Genomic DNA, 11,063 nt, shown 5'->3' on the forward strand with positions numbered 1-11,063 from the left:
TGCTTATTTAACTTATTTGCAGAGTACATCATGAGAAACACTGGGCTGGGTGAAGCACCAGCTGGAATCAAGATTACTGGGAGAAATATCAATAACCTCGGATATGCAAATAACACCACACTTGTGGCAGAAAGTGAAGAAGAACTAAAGAGCCTCTTGAAGAACATGAAAGAGGAGAGTGAAAAAGTTGGCTTAAAGCTCAACATTCAGAAAACTAAGATCATGGCATCTGGTCCCATCACTTTATGGCAAATAGATGGGGAAACGGGAAACAATGACAGACTTATTTTTGGGCACCAAAATCACTGCAGATGGTGAGTGCAGCCATGAAATTAAAAGACAGTTACTCCCTGGAAGAAAAGTTATGACCAACCTAGACAGCATATTAAAAATCAGAGACATTACTTTGCCAACAAAGGTTCATTTAGTCAAAGCTATGGTTTTTCCAGTAGTCATGTATAGATGTGAGAGTTGGACTACAAAGATAGCTGGGTGCTGAAGAATTGATGCTTTTGAACTGTGATGTTGGAGAAGACCCTTGAGAGCCCCTTGGACTACAAGGAGATCCAACCGGTCAATACTAAAGGAAATCAGTTCTGAATGTTCATTGGAAGGACTGATGTTGAAGCTGAAACTCCAATATTGGCCACCTGATGTGAAGAACTGACTCATTTGAAAAGACCCTGATGCTGGGAAAGATTGAAGGCAGGAGGCGAAGGGGACAACAGAGGATGAGATAGCTAGATGGCATCACCGACTCAATGGACATGGGTTTGGGTGGACTCCGGGAGTTGGTGATGGAGTTTGCAGCAATGTGCAGGGATGGATTTGAAACAGGTCTGGATGTGTCTGGGGAGCTGATGGTACAGACCAGGTCTGTGTCAGTAGGATGGTATTGCAGAGGGAGGCGCTCCGGGGTGGCAGCCCCTTGTGAGGGAGGGAGAGCCTGCATCAGAAACGGAGGGAGGGGAGATTCTGAGGCCCTGGAATCCATATCCCACCCCAACTGGTGCATGTCTGTGTCCTAGGAGCGGGTGGCTACAGATAAAGAGAGAAAGAACTCTCGCAAAATGCTAAAAGGGCACCGGTGAAAGCATTACTGGAGAATGCAGTCTTTTGGAGACACCCGTCCCTCTCCATTCTGGCCATAGGTAAACCACTGCCCAGAAGGCTCTCCTTGGGAGGGGGGAGCAACAGGCTGGGGTCGCCTGTGAGGACCTGAGATATTACTTTGGGAATTTTTAGAATTCCTTAGGAGGGCCTTGGCTTCTCTGGTGGCTCAGACGGTAAAGAATCCATCTGCAATGCAGGAGCCCTGGGTTTGATCCCTGGGTCGGGAAGATCACCTGGAAAAGGGAATGGCCAACCACTGCAGGATTCTTGCCTGAAAAATCGTATGGGTAGAAGAGGCTGGCGGGCTACAGTCCATGGAATCACAGAGAGGAGGACATGACTGAGTGGCCAGCACAACAGGAGGGACTTTCGGGAGGTGGCGGGGTGCTGAGAAGCCTTGTGTCAGTCACTAGGCTTCCTCCCCAGGTGCCAAAGGCTGGAGAAACCTGGTGAGGAAACCTGGTTAAAAATGTACAATAGCCAGACTGACGGTGACTGAAGTTTATTTGATCGTGAGCATTTTCTCCTTGCCTTGAAACAATCAGCATCACCTGGAAATGGCAGAAAATGAAGCCCAGGGAGCTGGGCCCTGGACAGGGCCCCTGGGGCATTGGATGAGACCCTTCTCCAAAAGCTCTTACAGCTTCTGAGAAGGTGGAGCCACTCAGGGGTAGAGATGTACTGCACTGAGATGTATTTATTTAAAAATGTAAGTTCAGGGTTGGGCAGATCTGGGTTCAGACTGTTGTTTACAAATTGTCTCTAGGCAAATTGTGAGTTTTTTCCCCCAAGACTCAGTTTCTACCTTTATGAAGTGGGGGCAACAGTGGGGCCAATCCTAGAGGTTTTGTTGATGCTTAAAGGAGATGATGCAGGCAAAGCTCTTTTTTCAGTTCCTAGCACATCTAAGTGCTCAATGCACTTAGTTATATTTGACTCTGGAGGTGTTCCCCAAGGCTAAAGGCCAGAGGCCTGACAGGTGTGCTTCCTGTGAACCCGAGGGCAGGTAGATGGGGGAATGGGGCAGCTACTGCAGAGTGGGGCTGAATTTTCCTGCTTTAGACTTTTCTGTATTTTCTAGATTTTCTTAAAGAACCATGTAGATGGTCTTGTGTCCTGAAGACTTTGATCAATATCTTATCCATTATCCATGCAAACGTTATACTCTGAAAGGCTGCAGAATGGAACTGAAGGCCTGTTTTGGAGAACTTTCTGTTATTCCCATTTCTGGAGTTTTCTGGAGTGGGGGCGGGGTGCCATCTGTACAAATTCTCCAAGATCTTGCGTCTAATCACTGAGCATCCTCCTGTCCCAGCTTCTTTGTGAGACCATGGATACCTCCCAGTTCATAAATTCAACAGTTCCTCACTTAAGTAAATAAACACACAGAATACTTACATCAGTGGCCAACAGCTCCTCACTGTCATCAATACTGGCCACGGTGACCTCTCCCTGGCTCACGAAGGGGAAGTCAAAGGGGTTGGTTGAAATGAGAAGCAGGTCTGTGGAGCAGGAAGATCCCTTTAGCATCTTATGCACAACTGACTCTGGGGTTTTTCCAATAAGACTCATTTGGAAGATGAGAATGGTAACCAAGGAAACTTACCGATGAGTTCTGGCTTCTTGTTGGACATGATTTGGTAAAAAATATGATAGCTTCTCTCACTAGATAATTGAAATGTCACCCTGGATTTTTCTAAGAGATCTAAGGTAACAAAAAGCAATGTGATTTTTATGTTCCCCAGGAGATGACCCTGGGGCCAAATTCAAGGTGTGTGTTCAGACTCACAGGTTTCAATGTCTGCTGACGCCAGCTTTCCTGTAGCTCCAAAGTGAATCCGAATGAACTTGCCCTGTCCAACGACAGATTGACAAACACCATGGTTATTCTGGGCTTCCTTGGTGGCTCAGACAGTGAAGAATCTGAATCTCCCGCAATGAGGGAGACCTGGGTTCGATCCCTGGGTCGGGAAGATCCCTTGTAGAAGGGAAGGGCCACCCACTCCAGTATTCTTGCCTGGAGAATTCCATGGACAGAGAAGCCTGATGGGCTATAGTCCAAGGGGTCGCAAAGAGAACGACTGAGAGACTGACACGTGGATATTCTATTTGCATGGTACTGTTGCAGCCTCTGTTAGGTGTGACTGTGGATACTGGGACATGTAGGCTCAGCAAGGGTGATGCCAGAAGCCCAAGCACTTCCTTCTTTCCATTTGCTTGGCATCTGGTCCCCGCACCAGCTCAGCCGAGCCTCAGATAGCTCTGCCCAAAGCCCATGGCTCTGTCCCTTTAGCTCTGGGGATGCCCGTGAGCTCCCTCTCAACTCTCTCTTGGGACCACCTCTCACCTGACTGCCTCCTTGGTCTCTGTCTTGCTCAAACTCTCCATAACATCTTTGCATTGATAACCTGGTTGGAATAACTGACTTCTTTTTTGCCTCTGGGTGCTACTTCTGAGATTTCTTGCCTCATATCCCCTTACTGTTTACTACAGGCAAACCTGGCTCCAAGGAGGAGCTGGCTCCCTAAAGACCCACTCAGCACCTGGGTTCACTCAGTTTGGGGTAGTCAGAGGTGAAATTACATATAGTATATATATGTGTGTGTGTGCATGTTTGTGTGTGTATGTGCGTGTATATTCCCTCCTTACATTGTTCTTTTAATTGGTCTCTACCATTCCGTGAGTAGATTTGAGGGCAAAATTACTGCCTTGCTTGTTTATCCACAGACGCTGGAATCTACTGTAGTTAGTGACATTCTCAGTATTTTCTGAATGAAGCCTAAAGCAGAGCTAATGAAGGATCAGCCAAGTTTTATGTGAATTATGTGTTGGGTTCTCAGGAGTTTTAGCTCCTTGATGGAAGTGCCTCTGGGCACTTGCTCCTCTGGCCAGTGAAATTCGATAGAAGCCTGGATATCTGTTTATTTGCCAATGTCGGAGGCAAATGCCTCTTCGGTTGAGCTAATCCTAAGTGAAATGTTGAAGGATGGGACACAGCCTTCGATTTAAACTTTTCCGCAATTTTTGAGCTCTGCTGCCTTCACCAGCTTTTTCCTCCTGCTGACTTGGAGGAGGTCAATTCTGCTAACTAACTTCACACTAAGGTTTTCATGGCTAGTAAGTCAGTGGATGTTGCTCAACGGACTTACACATTTTAAAATAATTCCACTCCAAAAGACCAATGTTTGCATAGAGAAATTGCTCTGTACTTGTGGAATTTGAGTCATTGTGACTTCAGGATGTTCTTGTGCGTGTATGTGCGTGCTAAGTAGCTTCAGCTGTGTCTGACTCTTTGTGACCCCCATGGACTGTAGACTGCCATGCTCCTCTGTTCATGGGATTCTCCAGGAAAGCATACTGAAGTGGGCTGCTGTGCCTTCCTCCAGGGGATCTTGCCAATCCAGGGATCGAACCCACTTCTCTTATGTCTCCTGCATTGTCAGGTGGATTCTTTACCACTAGTGCCACCTGGGAAGCCCCGGGATGCTCTAAGGTGATGTTGATTAGTTAGGGAAGGATAGCTAAATCCTCCCTGTGCTGGGAACAAGCCAGCATGTTCTTGGAAGTATATCAGAATATCCCAGTTGGGCAACTTGATCTGAATCACTTGGGGGTAGAAGGCCAAGAATATCCTAGTTTGTGTGGCTATTTTTTCACATCCAGCACTGGAGGATAGGGTTTGGTTTCTGGGGGCTGTTGACAGTTGGAATGAATCTTACAAATCTCGAGGAGTTGTCATTCCTCACAGTCTTGGCATTTCCAAAAGCCTCCAGAAGGGGATTGGCCTGGATGATCTGATCTTCCAGGGTTCCCTAAAAATAAGAGAAGAGGAAAAGGGAGGACTTTGGACATCTTCTGAAGTAATTTCTTGGTGACTCAAAAGTATGCTTGCTCTGGGAAGGGATTAGGGAGAGATGTCACACAGTCCAGGTTGGTGGCCGGTGCAGAATGTGGAAGTACCCAGAAGCCCATCGCTACTCTGCTGAAGGAGGCTTCAAGGTCTCATCCCAGAGAGGGTTTCAGCACAGCATCACAGTGACTCTGGCCACACCAGATTCCTGTTTGGAGTACTATCCACTCCATCTCGATTTCCCAGACTGCCTTTTTTCTCTGACAACATTTCACTGTAAAATACAGATTTTTAGAGTACAGACCTGTGTTGCTGCTTGCACCAGGATCCACTTATATAGATATTTGGGTTCAGAAGTAGAATTTAGACTGTGAGCAACGAAAGTGACCCATAGATAGAAACAGTGGTTCTTGAAAATATTTTTAAGTTGCATAAAATATTTCATGAGAATTATTATTTAAAAGCCCTCTTATGGAAAGCAGAATTTTCACCCTCCCCCTTCCACGCATGATTGCTTATCTTTCTGGCTCTCTGGAAACTATTGCCCAGCCCAGTGGTTCTCAAAGTGTGGTCCCTAGACGAGTGGCATGAACAGTGGGGACGTGAGAGAAATGCAACCTGCCAGGACTGTGAAGGTGAGATAGGATTTTCAAGCAGAAATTCTGGGCCGGGAGCCTAGCAATCCTCTGAGAACCTCTGGCTTAAACCGCTCCTTCTCCAGAGGAGGATGTGGAGATGGTCAAGGTCATTGGGCTGTTGCTGATGGGGCCTGTGCTAGAGCCTGAGTCCACGAGGTGGAGCCATTTCTTATCTTGTCCCCTAAGTACTCCCAGGCAAGACCTCTTACTGTGCATCTCTGCTGAGCACAGAGCCCTGCAAACACCTAGTACTCACCCAAGAGTTAAGTTGTACCTATTCCAGAAGCCTTCCAGGGGCAGGAGGCTGCTCACCTGCATCTTGCCTGGCTGCTGCTCCTTCTTCTTGTCTCCAGTGACTGCAATTGTTGCAAAGTACTGGATGACACGCTTGGTATTCACCGTCTTCCCAGCTCCAGATTCTCCACTGTTGATTTAAAGGTGAGATACGCAGACATAGAGAACAGACCCATGGGTGGAAAGAGGCCCAACAGGAGAGGGGAGATGAAAGATGGATGGACTGGAAGTTCTGGATTAGAAGATGCAAACTATTATATGTGGATGGATAAGCACCTGAGTCCTACTGTATAGCACAGGGAACAATATTCAATATCCTGTGATAAAGCATGATGGAAAAATAAGAAAATATATTGTAGATATACAATTGCATATATAAGAATTGTATATATAAGACTATATACACATATATAGTATACATTCTTACTGTATATATAAGAATATATACACATATATACCTGAACCATTTTGCTGTACAGGAGAAGTTAATACAAGATTGTAAATCAACTATTCTTGAATAAAATATATTTTTTAAAAAAGTAAGTGAGATAAAGGAGAGTGGAAGGGATGGATGGCTCTCTTCCAAGTCATCCTAGAGCAGATATGGGTTACTCACGTGATGAGGATGGACTGGTTGTCTCGATCTAGAAATACAGAGGGAAGCAGAACAGAATCATTGACCAACCAATAGGCAGGATATACAAATAAGGCAACACTGGGTAGGGGTGGGTAGAGCCCCTGAGTTCCAGTTCTGAGTTTGCCATAACTAGTGGTGTGATGATTTGGGTATATCTAATCTTTAGCGCTTCCCTAGAGGCTCAGCAGTAAAGAATCCACCTGCCAAGCAGGAGATGTAGGTTTGACCCTTGGGTTGGCAACCCACTCCAGTATTCTTGCCAGGGAAATCCCATGGACAGAGGAGCCTGGCAAGCCACAGTCCATGGGGTCACAAAAAGTCAGACATCTCTGAGCAACTAAACGTACACAATCTTCTTTGAGACAATTTGTGCAGATTTCCCAAACGTAGGATGTGTAATGTGGGCAGCGTGGGACGTGAACAGTGAGTCCCACGGTGTGAAAGTTCTTCACGTTCACAGATCTTTATCTCCTCACTAGCACTTTCTTATCTCCCTTTTTAACAACAGCAGCAACAAAAACGCAAGTCTCAGACTCAGAACTTGTAAGAAGCCATAGCGTCTATTAATAATTAGACTTATGGATGCTTATTTCTTGTCACTGCATTTTTCTTTTACCTTTCCCTTTTACTTGTGGGCAGTGACAATGGTTTTCCATTTACAATAGGTTGAACTGCGAAATTCACAGGTTGAGGTCCCAACCCTTAATACTTCAAAATGTGACCTTATTTGGAAATGGGGTCATTGCTGATGTCTTTAAAGATGCAATCATACTGGAGTAGGTGAGAAGCCTCCGTCATGAGAAGCCTGAGCACCACAACTAGAGAATGACCCCTGCTCGCAGCAACCAGAAAAGCCAGGGTGCAGCAAGGAAGGCCAGCACAGCCCAAAATAAGTACATAATAAAAAAGAAATTACCAGTCAGCATGAACTGATAGGCATTGTCAGAGATGGAGAAGATGTGGGGCGGGGCCTCCTGGCGCTTTTTGCCCCTGTAGGCCGCCACCACCTCGGGGTTGTACACCGGCAGCCACTTGTAGGGGTTGACGGTGACACAGAAGAGGCCTGAGTAAGTCTGCACCATAAAAAAAAAGGAATGTAATTGTTTCGTGAGGACATTAATACTGGTTTTCAAAATGTTAACCGCCTGCATGAACAGGGGCCACAAGAACAAACTCACGTAGATCATCCAGGCTGCATAGCGCTCTTTGAGGTTGTACAGCACAGCGGGCTCGTGCAGGTGGGTCATCATGGCCATGTCCTCGATCTTGTCAAACTTGGGAGGGTTCATGGGGAACACCTGTTCGCTGTTGAGAGTGAGTGTCTGCATATTGAGAGGAAAGGCAGGTGGTGAGTGGGAGAGCCGATGTTCAGTACCCATGCTGCCAGTGTGGAGAAAGTGGTGAGGTATTGTGGTGTGATGACCCCATTACCATGGATAGCATCATGGACCATATCTGTGCCCAGAGATGGTCGATAAATACTTGTTCTTGTTGAATCTCTCTCTGGTCAAACTGTGTAACCAGCTCTGGTCTGATGCCCCCAAGTCAGTGTGCCATTCTGCTCCAGGAGTGGGTTACACCTGTGCAAAGCTGTAGAGCCCTTAAACCTCAGGGTGGCCAGGGTACTCAGGATGGCCAAGCCCAGAGCAGCTTGTCTCTATGTACCCCATTTGCTGTGAGTGCTACGGTGAGCTCAAGCTTGGAATACTGGAAAGAACTCTTCCAGAATATTTCATAAATCTCCACCTCCATATCTCTATTCACATGGGTCCCTTTGTCTGGAATATCTACACTGAAATTATGTCTAGCTACCTTCAAAGCTCTTCTTAGGTGCTACCTCATCCATGACCTGTCTTCTGCTTTCCCCTGTCTTTTCAAGGCTTTCAGAATTCCTTGCACCTCTGCTCTAATAGTTCAAACATTTGGACTTGGAATATGGTCCATGGCCAAACAATATTTTGAGACTAATACCTAATTTTCCCTTCTCTGTTTTTCCCTCCTTTTAAGCATACAGCTGGCACTCCATTACTCAGGAAAGGTAGAAACTAGTGTGTAAAAGAGAAACAGCCAGTAAGCCTTTCTAGTCTTTGCCATAAGCCTATATCCTTAGAAGAGCTTTGAGGGTTTTACTGAAAAAAGGAGATTTGCTGGTAAAGACCACATCTCTGGAGGAAATTAGGCCCTTCTGCCCCACTGCCCTACACTAAAGAGAGAGACACCCAAAGTAGCACAAGGGAGATGGAAAAATCTGTGAGTCTTGAAGATTCAGGGCTTACTTCTTAGCAGATCCTTTAGGGGGACAGTGAGACCCAATATGGTATTACTGAAAATGTGGCACAACTCTTGGGAGTGTACCCCAATAGTAACTCAAGAAAATTTATTTCTGGCCCTTTTAAAAGAGACTAACATCAGAGGTTAAGTCAAACAACAACAGTAATGACCTGTTTTGTATGCTTGGATTTGTGAACTGCGATTTGTACCCATCATGTACTCTTGATACCTATCCTGGATGATAAACTTTGGGGAAATGGTTACTGAGATTTTCTCATCTTTGCAAAGTGATGGACACTGTGACCTAGATGTGGTAGTTGTCCAGTAAGTACTGAACTGAATAGTGAAAGTGTTAGTCACTCAGTCATGTCTGACTCTGTGTAATCCCATGGACACATGTGCTTGCCAGGCTCCTCTTTATGGAATTCTCCAGGCAAGAAAACTGAGAAGGTAGCCATTCCCTTCTCCAGGGGATCTTCTTAATCCAGGGATCGAACCTGGGTCTCCTGTATTGCAGGCAGACTCTTTACCATTTCAGCCACCTTGAACGGTGCTCTGTAATTCTCTGCAGTAAACTGGGCATTGCCTCCGGAGCTCCCTCTCTAAGTCACACTGCAGCCTAGAGAGTTCTGTGCGGAATATTCACCCATCCAGCAGCAGTCTTCATCCATCTCTCCCTTCAATAGTCCAACCTGTTTCACCACCACCTTCCCCTTTCCCCAGAGCAAACATCACAAAAACTCTCAAAGTTCAAGTCCTTGGAGAAAGGAAGAGACAGGGGCAAAGCTGTGTGTCAAGGCAGTTTTCACCTGCCATGTCACCATAAAGTAGATCAGTGGGAGTCTTGTTCTGTTATCAGGTTGCTGTGGATCAGCATGCAATTTCTCATATTCTACTCCAGAGGATGAAGGAGGATGCCCACGCTAGCAAGAACGTCTGAGATCAGCACTTACCCGGTCATCGAGGGTCTTGACTATGACCTTGTCGTTTTCCCTGGCCTGGATCATACCCTTCACATACAATTCCTTATCATCCACTGCAAAGCAGGCTTTCTTGGAGTCGAAAGGGCGGTTCTGAGCTTCGATTCTTTCCTTCTCCGATTTCCTCAGGTAGGGAGCTGCTTCTCCGAAAATGGCCATCTCCGCATCAGAACTCATGGCTGCAGGGGCTGGGGAGACCAGGGCTGCTGAGGCCGGGGCTGAGGGGCTCTTGACTCAGAGGGGCCCAGCCTATTATCTCTATTCAAACAGGGGCCAGATTCAAAAGCTCCTGGGATTAACCCAGTTCCTGCGGAATCTAGGCCCAGGTTTAGGGACCTAGAGCAGGCAAGTGGGGGTAAGCTAAAGGGGATATTTTACTCCAAGAAAAAATTTTGAGGGGTTGCTTTCAACTCTGAGTGTTGATTTTGGAACAGCTCTAAGTCCAGCTCCAGATGTGGAAGTCTGAACCAATTAGAGGAATCTAAGCTGATCCCAGTAAAAGAGAACTCAGAAAATGCTTCCTTAATTCCATATCATATTTGAGCCTCATGATCTCTGTGTCATTCCCAAATCTTAAAGGTGTCTGAGAAGAATGACTGAATGTTGATAATTCCTAGCAGAAATTATCACAATTATGTAATTTGGAAGAGGAAAGATTATTTTAATGGTCCTTTCAAATGATTGTGGATATTCTGTTTAGATACTGTACCAAAACTTACACATGATAATTTCTGTGGTAGTTCCTTAAAGGCTAGTTGCAGCATAGAATCTGAAACCACATCAACAAACATTTGGTACCTGTTACCTTATAATCTGTTGGTCTGTGTTGAACTTTGAATGAAACTTTTACCTATGTATAAACATCATACATTGATCATTTGAGAAATCTTGTCCACTGAATTCTACAACACTTCCAAATATCAACATATTTCATTACACAATATAAAAAGTCACAGTCATTAATATCAGCACTGATCTTATGAGGAAATTCAAATATTAGGATGTTGTCAAGCTAATGGTGGTAGACACAAGTCTTCCAAAATTTTAATTTTTGCTTGAAAGCTAAACTCTATCATTAGTAACAAATACTGTCACTTGTTTTCCTTGAACTTGGATAAGCACACTTCATTGTGTTTTGAGAAAATGTCTGCCAAATATCCAAGTCTGGGAAACCATAGCTTGTCCACTAGTCATTCTGTCTAGTAAAAACGATGCTTCATGAATCAAGTGGCTGGTTCATCTTGCAACTGAGACAACTGCACATGTGCTTTTCCTCAAGA

The 11,063-nt window shown here is 45.4% G+C and overlaps 1 protein-coding gene across 1 annotated transcript in view; it reads right to left on the reverse strand.

Annotated features, from left to right (window-relative positions):
- The window catches only part of LOC138083623 (myosin-13), a 47,620-nt gene extending 37,660 nt beyond the window's left edge, over nucleotides 1–9,960 (reverse strand). Inside the window, exons 1-9 of the mRNA XM_068977456.1 lie at nucleotides 9,757–9,960; nucleotides 7,711–7,854; nucleotides 7,449–7,605; nucleotides 6,512–6,539; nucleotides 5,914–6,025; nucleotides 4,833–4,925; nucleotides 2,903–2,966; nucleotides 2,720–2,818; nucleotides 2,512–2,615 (exon numbers count right to left, since the gene is read on the reverse strand). Of these exons, the coding sequence (XP_068833557.1) occupies nucleotides 2,512–2,615; nucleotides 2,720–2,818; nucleotides 2,903–2,966; nucleotides 4,833–4,925; nucleotides 5,914–6,025; nucleotides 6,512–6,539; nucleotides 7,449–7,605; nucleotides 7,711–7,854; nucleotides 9,757–9,960 (1,005 nt within the window). The remainder of the gene's footprint in view (nucleotides 1–2,511; nucleotides 2,616–2,719; nucleotides 2,819–2,902; nucleotides 2,967–4,832; nucleotides 4,926–5,913; nucleotides 6,026–6,511; nucleotides 6,540–7,448; nucleotides 7,606–7,710; nucleotides 7,855–9,756) is intronic.
- Nucleotides 9,961–11,063: the final 1,103 nt, after the last annotated feature.

This window comes from Capricornis sumatraensis, chromosome 8, assembly GCF_032405125.1.
Source record: "Capricornis sumatraensis isolate serow.1 chromosome 8, serow.2, whole genome shotgun sequence".
NCBI classification, from domain to species: domain Eukaryota; kingdom Metazoa; phylum Chordata; class Mammalia; order Artiodactyla; family Bovidae; genus Capricornis; species Capricornis sumatraensis.